The sequence below is a fragment of the Electrona antarctica genome (genome assembly GCF_951216825.1).
Source record: "Electrona antarctica genome assembly, chromosome: 7".
NCBI classification, from domain to species: domain Eukaryota; kingdom Metazoa; phylum Chordata; class Actinopteri; order Myctophiformes; family Myctophidae; genus Electrona; species Electrona antarctica.
The window spans coordinates 27,642,813-27,656,123 of record NC_136812.1 but is presented as its reverse complement, the minus strand read 5'-3'; the positions used below and the strand labels follow the sequence as shown (position 1 = coordinate 27,656,123).

At 42.8% G+C, this 13,311-nt stretch overlaps 1 protein-coding gene across 2 annotated transcripts in view; it reads left to right on the top strand.

The window, feature by feature from the left end:
- cachd1 (cache domain containing 1) overlaps positions 1 to 13,311 on the top strand; it is a 106,201-nt gene that overhangs the window by 40,739 nt on the left and 52,151 nt on the right. For both annotated transcript variants that reach the window (XM_079504937.1, XM_079504936.1), the window contains exon 3: positions 6,035 to 6,183. In XM_079504937.1, coding sequence (XP_079361063.1) covers positions 6,035 to 6,183 — 149 coding nt within the window. The remainder of the gene's footprint in view (positions 1 to 6,034; positions 6,184 to 13,311) is intronic.

Below are 13,311 nucleotides of genomic sequence, written 5' to 3'. Positions count from 1 at the left end.
TAGGTTGTAGGGTACTCCTCTTGCCACAATGTCAGAATAATAAATAAATGCATTTCCACTTCAGACAATGAGCTGCAATCTGATGGGATGATTTATTGTCATCCGCTTGAATTCAGCAGCGAAAGTCTAAATATCCGTTCTGGACCCCAGGCAGGTGTTTGATGAATCCTTAATGTATCTAGTATGTCATCTAGTAGGCACATGTTTGGTTGTCTGTGACTGTGGGCATGAGTTCCTGTGTGTGGGGGATCTTGGAAGAGTGACTGGAACTCCAGACTGGTAAACAGCCACAAGCAAGTACAGACAGGTTGGTGTTTGTTTGTATTTCCTGTGTGTGCGTGTGTGTGCGTGCGTGCGTGCGTGCGCAGACTGCGCACATGTGTGTAAGTACATAGGCACGAGTCGAGTGTGTTGGGTATTTGGCTGGGTGAGAACATTTCTTGCCTTGCAATTCAGTTGGCATAGTGGCAGTGTTTCGTGGATGTTTTTGTTATAGCAGCATAGCCTGTTAACCTAACTTTTTTTTAACCTAAAATAGGGATTTTCATTCAATCCGAAATAAAGCATATGCCTATGCTTTCAGAGATGAAAGCATTATAACAAGTCCATATGGTAATTTGCATTTAATTGAGAGAATGCTGTTTAAAACACTTAGACTGTAGATTGATTCCCACCAGGGTCCTGTTCTTTCCTCCCATTCGAAAAGGAAATGTTTTAATTAGTCTGGGTCTTGCAACCATCCTTGGTCGGTCTATAGAGTTCCCATGTATTCTATTACCCCTGGGCCCTCAGCCCTTTTTTGAGGTGGGTGGCACTTCACAAGTCAGCCCTGGCATACTTGGCATGGCTTTCCTTGGGCATGGGGGCTCTTTGCTTCAGCCAAAGCTAGGCTCAATCCGCGGGGTGTCTACAGAGGAAGTGAGGTTTTAGGAGAGTACTGTGGGGGTGGTTGTGAAGTCCAGAGAACACATAGTAAAATCCTGAGTTTTCATTTAACACAGAGTCTCACAGAGTGAAATGAACTCTCAGGATTTTACAGTGGAGATGGCTTCTCTGCTGTAGTTTCTCCTCTGGAAACTCATTAGTGTGACGGGAGACACAGACATCTGCCTCTCTGTAATGACATGGGGCCTCACTCAGTCTCTGCCGTTGCCTTCATATCTGTTTATGTATGGAAGGGCCAAGGTTCGATTTGTTGGGGGGGAGGAGGTGGAAATCCAGTCCGCTGTTTTTGTTATCCCCTAGTCTGGACATAGCCTTGCGTAGCCTGCCTTCATCTGCCTTTGCAATGCAGAATAAGGCTACCAGGGGTTGTGAGTTGGTGCGGCTGCAAGTGAACACATTGGTCCATGTGGAGTAATTGAACACCATGTCCATGAACTGCAGAGATGATGTTTACACAAACATATTGGGCCGATGTAGAAGCAGCATAAGCATATGTCTGTTGCATTGCATACAGGCAGCGATTGTTGAATGGAGACACGCAGGGGAACAGTGGTTTGTAACTGTGTGTCTGTCCCTCTCTGTTGCGGTAGTCAGTCTCTTACGCTCCCTCTGTCTCGGGTCGCAGATCGGCCACTCGCCAGCATGGCGGTGTTACGGTGAAATTGGTGACCTGCTGAAATATGCCTCTGCGTCACTGTTTTGGTGACGTTGAGTAAGCGGGTTCTAATGGCCAAAAGAGGTGGCTGCAAGCGTGCAAGGTGCCTGAATAAAAGGGTTTTATATTAACTGTACAATATGTGTAATGTGTAGACATTGGGATGGGGATAATAAGCCAAGCGTTCTTATCATCATACATGATCACATTCCGGCCAATCACAATTGGCGTCCAATCCGGCTAATCACTGTGCTGTCCTCAATTTTCTGTCCTCACTTTTTATTATCCTCTATACGTACTTTGCTCAGCCAATCAAATAATCGCTATGGGGTACACACTAACGGACAAAGCTGGGCATAGGATGGCCTGGCATCCTATGCTACATGTGTGTGTGTGTGTGTGTGTGTCATTTAAAAAAAATCACACCCGTGTGAACTGAGTGGTGCAACTCCCCTCTCTCCCCCCCCCCCCCCCCCTCTCTCTCTCATTAGCAGGCAACAGTGCAGCACTATCTCTCTCTCTCTGTTTCTGGCACAACAGCGCCACTTTTTACCCTACTGGTACTCATAGTCACATAGGTTAACACACAGTCACATAGGTTAACACGGACATTGCTGTTCCTTGGAGTGGTTGCACCACTAAAAAAAAAAGACAAAGGAAAAGGCCAATCAGAAGTGATTTTTGAATGTTTTTTTGATGACATTAATTTGTAGCTGTGAAGTAGTAGGAATTATGTTGATTTCAAGTTGCAATTTGTCACATACATTATGAATGCAACAGTGAAGCCAGCTGCAGTCATTGTGGGAATATTGCATTAAACACACAAACAAATGACCTACTCTGTATACATTCAGCTATTCTACTGAGCTGATTGCATGTCAGCCCAAATAGTCTTTTAATTCCACACCACTCAACGCAAACCTTCAGATGATTCATGTTCAGAATCAAGCTCTTCCAAACAGGACTTGGTCTTCTTAACCAAAAGCACTATTACACATGGATGTGGTCTAAGGTTGGCTGACAGGGCTTAAACCTCAATGCACTCCAAACCATCGAGACACAGGGTGCCCGGCCCCGGTCTATGCATTTTGGTTCTGTGGCTGAAACCAACCCTACTGTCCATTACAAGCCATAGCCAAAGGAGTGGGTAGGTTTTGTCAGTGAGAGAGGAGATCCCTGTTTTTGGGAGAGTGTGGCTAATTTGTGGTGAGTAGGTCCGAAGGGATGGCTTTGGCTACAGCATAGCAGGCAGTAACTTAAGCTGTAACTTGCACAGCTAGATGTTAAGTGCTTTTTTCTCTGTTAATGTTCAGGCTTGCTCACACCAGCTTTTATTCTCTTCCCTGTCCCACCCTTTTGACTATGGAAACAGTCCTTGGCTGAACACTGGGTCATTTTTCCTCTTTAATGCAAAGTCCACTGAAGCTAATTGCCGTGTCTGTTACTTGTTTCCTCGTAATGTCCTTGTGTGTGACTGCATTGTGTGTGTGTGTGTGTGTGTGTGTGTGTGCGTGCGTGCGTGTGTGGTTGCATATGCATGTATGCAACTCTTGTGGTGGGTTAGTAGGCCTAGTACGTCTGGGCGTTGCCTCAATCAAACCCCTGTTAAACCCTAATAGAAATAGCGGCTGGCTGATTAGGTGCATGGGCCGTCAGCAGTTCATGGCACATTTCGCTGCTCTTGGTTCACACCATACTTTTGTAGGCACTAGCAATTATGGGAGTTGGACAATGGGGCTCCAGTTTCTGTGGAAACAGTCCTTTATTGTGTAATTAACAAGGCGAAATAGTGTTTGCTAGTTTAATCTGGTTCAACTGAGATACTCTCCATGTAATGGTTTGTCAGCAACTAAATACAGTTTACCCACACACAGATATAGACAGCTACTCCCATAGCCAGGCATACATTCTCAATTAGATGATGCAGTTCTCTAACACCAACATAATGTAATCTACATCTCACTGCACGCAACTAAGAAGAGTGTTGCACTATCAACACTTTTCTTAGTTGCGTGCAGTGAGATTTGTGTTCTTAGCTCTGTCCTTTGTGTCCTTTTTTAGCTTAATGTTTAAAGGGATATTTCGCTTTCAAAACAACTTTTGGTCATTTCATCGTCTACTCAGACTTATGTGAATACCCCAGACAGTTTTTAAGTTGCTTAATTCAGTATTTACCCAGTGTGATCTAGTATGAGAGTGACGACACTCTCATTGTAACAATGGAATGCGGAAGTGCTCATTCTATCTCAATGGGATAGTTCCAATGTTTGGAACTATAGCCCATAGCAGCTCGCTTTGCGGTGAGATCAAAGGCAAAGCGTGTCGCGACTCTCTTCTTCTTCGGCTCTGTGAGGACCTAGTGGACACTTTTTCATGATTGGCTGCCTCTAGCGCCTCTAAACCAATTGGAGATAAAACCCATAGTCTGAACGCTGCAACATGAAGCCGTATCCTTTAAGCCAATGGGAGATAAAATCCATAGTCTCTTTGCTGCACCTGGCAGTTATGACACGAGTCATTCTTGTTTTTTTAATTCCCTTTTTAATTTATTTGTAATAACTTTTTTTATTTGTTTTGTGGGGCCTTATTCTTTTCCTAAATTTTATATATATATATATATATATATATATATATATATATATATATATATATATATATATATATATATGAAAAACACACGAGCACCTCATGTGGGCAGTATCAGTCACCAGAAAAAAGAACCAGTGTTTTCGATGAATCTACAATGGGTTTGTAGGAAGGGGGCGGGGCAGCTAAAATGAATATCAAATATCTAAATACTGAATCGAGCGACTTAAAAACTGTCTGGGGTGTTCACGTAAGCCTTAGTAGATGATGAAATTACCAAAGTTTTTTTTTAAAGTGAAATATCCCTTTAATGGACAATTCATGAATACTTAATTTATACGTGCACATGTGAGTAGGAAGACCTCTTGGGCTTTCTAGCTTCAGAGAGCAGGAACAGGAACCTGTTGTGAAGCCCTGCTGGTGTGCTGGTTATTAATGTCTCCCGAAGGGGGCTGCTGGTACGCTGGTTATTAGTGCCTCCCAAGAGGCTGGAACCCTTTCTGAATGAGGCCTGAGATGTGCGCTCAACCAGATCTCACTCCTTCAGAGAGGAGGTGTAATGTATGCCCGTCCAGGGGCCTGCTGTAAGGGCCCCAGTGAACACTGATTGAATTAGCCCAGCGCCTTTGTTTAGAAAGGCCATTTTCTCCTTCCTGCTCACGGTTTCCACGCTTTTAAAGGAAAAATGCACCCTAGAGTAGTATTCACATGATTTATTATTCATCTTTTTTTTTTAAAGATTTTTCATAATTATTGGAAACTGGAAACCATAAGAATTGTTTCACTTTGGCCAAATTAACTCTCACGTCCCTATTCTGGGACGAACATTCGCCAAAAAGAGCCGATCTGCAAGCTCGGCTATTTGCCATGAAGAAGTGTGGAGTGAAAAAAGCGGGGGCTTAGTATAGACCCTTGACTGACTCCGGTCAATTAATATGAAACTAGCATCACCTCTAACCACTTGATGTTCAACCACCTCTGTGAAATAGACTTTCAAAAGCCGTTCTTAGCTTTGCAGGATTTACAAATTATTGAAATATTCACGGCCACTGCAATACCCTGTGTGAAACCAGTTTTTAGGAAGAGGGATCGTCATCTGTTTTTAAGAAGGGCCGTCCCTTCAAAACTACAAACTAAGCTTCCCTCAAGCCAGTTTCTGTGTTTTCATTTCGTTCGTGGGCCAGAATTTCCCTTTAATTAATTAGTCATGTGCAATGTGGAAGCGGAGAGGTTTACCAGCCACAGACATCCATCATCATGTTCTGCTTTTAACAGTGATGGATTTCACACTTAGGCAGACCTGAGTTCTGGCCATCCTTGATTATTCTTAGCTTCATTTCTGAACATTACACTGTATCTGGTCCTGCGCACGTGGATGTCTATGCTGTGTGTACACTTTAGTTCCACAAATATGCATAAATAACAGTGTGCACACTGTTGAATGCATATGCATGCATGCAAGCAAGCATGTTCACACTATAGCTGTGAGTGAGCATAATCCAGATGCATGAATGTACTTACGTAGATTGTGTATAGCATGTGCGCCATGTGCGGTAGCTCATGTTGTGAGCGCCGTAAAGCCCTCACAATAGTGCCAAATGATGACTGCATCGCCACTTGAGACAAGTGCTTTACTTCAGGGTTAGACATTGCGTTGACCAAATCAATGGAAATATCACCACAAATGTAATAATAATACAACTTTATTTGTAAAGCACCTTTCATGACATGAAATGCAGCTGAAAGTGATTTACAGAGCAATAAAGAAAAACAATAAAAGCAAAAGCATAAAACAACATTAAAATAATAGCATGTAGTCATTAATCGTTTTCTGTTTGTGTCCTGCAGCTTGCCAAGAAGATCCGTGAGAAGTTTAACCGTTACCTGGACGTGGTGAACAGGAACAAGCAGGTTGTGGAGGCCTCATACACCGCCCATCTCACCTCACCACTCACTGCTATACAGGACTGCTGCTCCATACCGGCCTCCATGATGGAGTAAGTTGGCCTTATCTCTCATTTTCTCTTTCTGTTTGTGTCCCAAAACATACTTTAAGTTGGCAACCGCAAATGACAGCATCTGTCTTGTGTACTGCAAATGCACAGACTGCTTGTGCATGTTCGACGTATGTTCATATATCCCTGTGGAGGTAATAAATAAACCCACATTGAGTTATAGTCTGTTAAATTGTTAAAGACAGGGCAGAAGAGAGCACAAATGAAGAAAGATGGCGTCTTCTGTATTAGAAACTGCTGCAGGTCGTGCTTGTGACGTGTTACGAACGCGCCAGGTAACACATTTCTTTTACCCAAAGATGTGTGAAATGTCCACATTGTTCAAGCATGCTTCGTACCTCAGTGTCTTGGGTCTCTGCACTATCCCACTAATAGTGTCACAAATCACAAATTCCAATCTGACGGCTATAATGTATATTATGAACAGAAGACGGAACGTATTTATGTATGTATTTAGGTGTTTTCTCAGGGTATCTAAGACATTTATAGGCCCCAACATAACAAACGATTTCATCAGACGGTGTCAAAGGATGAGACCGTACATATCTCAAATTTGGATCTAGGGCTGGAAGTACCACATGTGGTGGGAGTTTAGAAATTGCCAGCACATGTGTACTTCCAGCCTTCACTCTATCTCCCATTTCAGCAGGCAAGAACACAGTTCAAAGAAGGCCTCGGAGAGATAGAGGGAGAGAGAGAGAGAGGGGGAGAGAGAGAGAGAGAGAGCTGCTTTCAACCCTAATCTCCACAGCAGCAGCTGTCTTCTCTGTCTCTTTCTCACTCTCTCTCTCTCTGTCATTCTCGCCCCTCTGCCCCTTTATCTTCTCTGCCCATGCGGTTTTGATGTTACCTGCTATCTGTCTCTGTGAAGTTCTTACCGCCGAGACCTCATCATGGGCCGCAAGGTCAGCTCTCGTCCCTTGTGTCCTACTGAGAGAGGCTTGCTGGCACAGGGCCACTGGCCACCTGTAACTTACCATGCCTCGGGCATGGAATCATGCATGTAACACATTTTATTTATGGTTGCCATAGTGTGTGTGTGTGTGCACACACACACACACACGCACGCACGCACACACACACACACACACACACACACACACACACACACACACACACACACTTCCAAACATGTGCCCATACACATTAGGCACCGCTAAAGACACATTTAAATAGTCGCCATTCTGGACTGTGATTTATAATTTGCAGGAACAGAGTTGAACCTTCTTAACACCGTATTCCACATCCACGTAATGATAGCAGTTAGGCTGTTGGCTTTTAGGATGATGTTCTTACAACACAGTACAGACGATAAGAAATTGTGTGTGTGTGTGTGTGTGTGTGTGTGTGTGTGTGTGTGTGTGTGTGTGTGTGTGTGTGTGTGTGTGTGTGTGTGTGTGTGTGTGTGTGCGTGCGCGTGCGTGCGTGCGTGCGTGCGTGCGCGCGCGCGCAGCTGAAATAGATGGAGCTTTGAACATCAAAGCTTCATCCTCTGGGGGGAAAAAAGGGCACATAGTGATTTCTATCCTGCTCACCGTGATTTCTTTCTTCCTCCATCACTCCCTCACACCTTTCTCTCTCTCACTCCTTCGGTCTTTTCCTGTGTGTGTGTAATGTGTAGAATATACATTTTGCCCTGTTCCCTTGATTTATTTATTTAGTACAGTATAAAAGTAATAGTCATACTGTTACTAGCCTGAGCTGAAGCATCACAGTAAAAGCTCCTCTTGAAGGGGAATAAAACCCCAGGCTGATTTTGTAGTTGGCCTTCCTGTAAATTTTACAAACTACAGTTCGATATAAAGATGCCAAGCTGATAAATAAATAATTACACTGTGATGTAAGCAACACAACTGCAGCTACTGGAATTTATAATGGCGGGTATTAGATTTAGGTGTGTCAATGCAAGCAATAACAATACTATTGACTACTGTTAATTCTTGCATTTGCCATATCAAAGTGTCGCAACAATCACATGTGTTATTGACATTATTTTGTATTTATTTATTCTTTTTTTTTTCTTTTCTTTTTTGTAAAAGTGCATTATGTACAATAGTTACTATCTCAGTTCAGGGTTAAGGGTCCTCCTGTCCAGGTCGCCATGTCCTTTGCTAGGCTTAGTCATCAGCTGCTCCTGGGGGTCTGAGTCAGGTCAGCCATCAGATGGTTCACACAGTATCCATATCAGCTAGCCGCCACGCTAGAAGGCTATCACTTCGCCAGGAGGCCACTGAGGGCAGTACTCGCGAGTGCGCTGGTATGCTTTAATCACCAGTCAGACTGTACCTGAAAATAGCATGTGTGCGTATGTGTGCGTGTGTGTGATAGTTTGGGTGTTTATGTGTGTGTGTGTGTGTGTGTGTGTAAATGAGTCTACTATGTGTATCCTATCCATGTATTTATAGGCTTTTCTTTTAGGTTAATATTTTTAGGATGACATGATGACATCTTCAGGTTGCTATTTCAGAAGATCAGTTGATATCCAGTTGTAAAAAGAGATAGACATGTACTTGGGAGCTGTCACAGCCCAGCTCCCGGGAGTGGGGGTAGAGATGGCTGCTAGGGTTGAGAGGAAAATATTATATCAGTCCCCAGGCAAGCCAAATAAGCCAGAGTGAACGAACAGCCCAGCCTAGTAAAGTGCGTCCTTTTCAGTGTGCTTGCTCAGGTCTGGAAAGTCTAGAAAAGTATAGAATTATGAATTACTGTTTTTCAGACCTGGAAAAGTATGGACATCATAATGAAAGTCTTTTGACTAGACTTTTGCTCCTAGAAGTACATGCATAAAAAAAGTTTGAAAAAATATAAAAAGTGTGTACACATTCTAGTGTTCGTTGTGAACTGCTGCCTGGGTATCACCTTTCAATCTGAACAATATTTCTAATTCAAGAAAACTGTTGCGCGGTACAATTATACAATTTACAATTTAGGCATTTAGCAGACGCTCTTAATCCAGAGCGACTTACATTAAGCAATAACAAAAGCATGGCATACATCACATATATAAAAAGTAGTTATCATGAATCATGCGTAAACTAAGAACGTAACAGTGGAGTATCTATGTTAACTATACATACTATACTATATAATATATTATACATGTGTACTATAAAGTGCAATTCTAGAGCTGTCTACGTAACAAGCTATAAGTCTGTTTAAAATACTATCTAAGTCTACATAATGTGCTATCTAAGGGGCTAGGCTAGGGCAAGTGCTACGGGCCATGGTGGAGTCTGAAGAGGTGGGTTTTCAGACTACGGCGGAAGATTGGGAGTGAGGCTGCAGTTCTGACTGTGATGGGAAGTGCATTCCATAGTTTTATTGCATAGTTTTATTTCTTGCAGTTTTATTGCATGTACGTGAAGTTTAAATGATTAAATTACCTGTACTAAGGATAACACAGGAGTCTCGAAATAAAGCATGGAAATCTGTTTTTGTTTGTTTCATGCTTATGGCTTGAACACTCCAAAAATTCAACTGGATCTCTAATTATAGAGTAATTATGGAAGTATTATGCAAAATATGCACCAGAGAAATTGACATTACCAGCATGGCAGTGTTGGTCAGGCATCTGAAGGGCAGAAACATGCATGTCTCACTGACAGTGCTTTGAGATCACCGCCGATCAACAAATATATTGCTGTCAAGAGGAAACCACCTAACTCCATTTTAGATTTTTTTTCTTTGCATAAATCAGTGCTATTGAACACCCTTTAGTGAGTTAGGTTGTTTCCTCCCGACAGCCAGAGATATCGTTTTCTTAGAAAACTACAAACTCTCCAGAGAAACCAAAGAAGCCGTATCAAGATATGCAAGAGGAGCGAAACAACACAATCTCTCGTATCACTCCTGAGATGAAATGGGAAAATAATTACTTTTTGGGTTTTGGCACCTTGTAGTAGTAACAAGGTGTGTTTTGGTTTACAACACTTTACATTAATTAAACAAAGTTCCAGTGCCTTTCAGCTGGCCTCAACTTACTTAGTCTTGTGGATGTAGCTGGTTCTCTTGCTTAGTCAGCTAACTAACTAATGATATCCGTGTTTGCCAATGAAAGATGAAAGCGAGAGCGAGGTGAAGAGAAAGCACATATTCTAAAACCTCTGAGTATGTCAAAGTGACCTTAACAGCTGTAAACACTGAGCTGATATCACTCCCTCTTCTTATAATACTGCCCCCCATCTCTCACTTTCTGCCTCTATACCTTTCAGCATTGAGCCTTTCAGCGTACGTACGGCGGTGTCACATCATGCCACAAATAACTGATCTATACGCTGACAACACATCAGATCTGCGACACGTTGTGAGCTTATAGGTTGGCTATTTCTGGTGCATTGATTTGACACCTTCGTACAGTATGAAGGTGGCCAGCAATTGGACATTACTTCTTGTTTTCCATCTTACTCTCTTCCCTCCCCGGCTCCGTTTCTCTTCTGTTCTTATCTTCCTGTCCTCTTGTCTTCCTCCCTACCCTGACAGCCCTAACCAAATCCCCACTGAGCCTCCTGCAGTCTCTCTGGTGGCTAATACTAATGAATGGCAGGGCAGCGTGTGGAGCAGGGGGCGGATGAAAGGAGGGAACAGGCAGCATGGTGGCCAGGAGACATCAGAAAGGAGACACATTGCAGCTAGTTACTGTATGGGGCCATGTTCCCTAGGCAGCGGTTTTGTGACGCTTTGCTTGCAAAAAAACTTGTTGCCAAAAACTTCAGCTTTCGTTTCATTTCACCACCTCCTTTCACCCCCATCTGCAATTTTTCCTTCTCACTGCATTATCATGCTGCTGAGCTTTCCTACCTGCAGAGAGGAAGGCAACTCAATTGAATTGCTGAAATTATATAGCAGGATTACAGGTGCAAAACACCTCGTCTTCAACAAGCTTTTTTTTTAGAAATTGAGCCAAAAATAACCGTTCTCCAAACCAAAACAAATGAGAATTGTATTTGTGCAATGGAACACAAAACTAACGCAAGTATTTTGTGAGGTTACAATGACCTTCGGCTAGTGACTTTGACCACAACATTCTATTCAGTTCATCCCTGAGTCCAAGTGGACATTTAGTGCCAAATGTAATGAAATTCCCTCCGGGTGTTACTGAGATACTGCATGAGAATGGGGTGGACTTGAGATCAGAATCTTTCTTGTCATCTTTATTGTCCCATCACAGGTGTGAAACGGTGGGTGAAATTTGTTTTTGTGCAGGCAACTGCGACCATGACCTTTGACCACCTGAATCTAATCAGCTCCCCTTAGAGTTTTAAGTGGACGTTTGTACGCCTAGGCATTCCTGAGATATTTCGATCACAAGAATGAGATGGACGGACGGACATGCCGTTGGACGGACAACCACAAAAAGCATAATGCCACCGGCCACAGCTGTTGCCGGTGGAGGCATAAATACATAAAACATTCTCATTTTGGACAAAGTTTCTTTCTTTCTTAGCTTTGCAGCTAGTCCGTTTGCTCACTTTGCTGCTATACTACAGTACTCGCTGGGGGATTTATACTACAGTACTCGCTGGGGGATTTAGAAGACTTGAAGGGGTATTACTGTTGACATTATAGTGGAACGCAGCAGCATGCCTCTCCAAGGTAATTGTACTCACAGGGCGTTTTGAATGGCTTAGGATCACTTCCACTGTTGATATTCCAGTCCACTACCATGTAGTGGGACTTAATATAATGGCTTATATAAGCAGAAGTTGGATATCGGGTGTTAAACATGATACTTGCACCCTTATTTAGAGGTGTCTGTCAGTTATTCTGAGAGCTCCATAGTACATACGTGATTGTAGGCTTTTCTTGCATCAAAGTAAAATGGAGACCATTTTACCACCAAAATGAATCATGAAGTCTACCTGGTCCTGGTTATAGATTTACTAACAGACATAACGCAGACAAAACGACAAAATGCTGATTCTATAGGGCACAATGCTGATGTTATCTCCTTTTGAATTGCTTAAAGGATTATCATTCCAATTCATGTAAGGAGAGCTGTACCCAATGGGATATATTGTAATAAATCATGCATACCTAAAGTATGTTACATTATTGATATGCATATTTAATAGCAGCATTATTTAAAGTTTAATGCGGCAGGGGTACAAATTAAGTATATATATTTGCATTTGTTTCATATTCATTACATCTTATGTGTGTGCACACACCGTGCTTGTCTTGAATGTTTTTTTAAACCCTCATTTACATGGGAGATCAGAATCGATACTGAACCCCAACTCTTTCCTCATCATCCTTCTACCTCTCCTCTGTGTGTGTGTGTGTGTGTGTGTGTGTGTGTGTGTGTGTGTGTGTGTCTCTCTCTCTCTCGCTCTCTCTCTCTCTCTCTCTCTCTCTCTCTCTCTCTCTCTCTCTCTCTCTCTCTCTCATTTTGGGCTCTCGTTTTTTGATGTGGAATTCAAAGCGCTTGCAAATGTATTTTTTATCTGGCACACATTTTGCTGAGAGTCCTGTCTGGCTCTGCTATGCAAAGTGGGTTGGTTGAAGGAGAATAGTAATGACTTTGGCCTAATGGGACTCTAAATGTGTGAAGTTCTAAAGGCGCCTGAACATCAGAGTACATGTCAGTCAAACCAGGCCAGTGTTAGCTCTGCAAGGAGGGAGAGAGAGAGAGAGAGAGAGAGAGATGTGATTGAGCACAGCACTGATGTGTTTGTGAGTGATGTATTGGACAGGTGTAGATGCATGTGCGTGCGAGGACAATGTGTGTGCATGCATTTGTGTATGTTTACATACTTGAGCACATTGCTTGTGTATGTATTGAGTGAGTAAGTATATGTGAGTGTGTATGTATGAAGGATTTGTGGATTTGAAGGAAGGGTTGGTGGGAGTGTTGGGGATCAAAGCACCCAGGCTTGGTGCAGTGCGGTGAAGGCTGCTCCCCTCCCTGACAACCCCCTCCCTGTGCCAATTCATTCATTTCACATGCTTTGCTATTAGTATGGGCATGCACATAAGAGGCGTTGTATTAGTATGGGCATGCACATAAGAGGCGTTGCGATAATGACTTTGTCACTCAAAACTCAAGTCATTCAATGTGTTAAATGGCCTATTATATATGGTCTGTTAAAAGCTGCATATGCAAATTGTGAC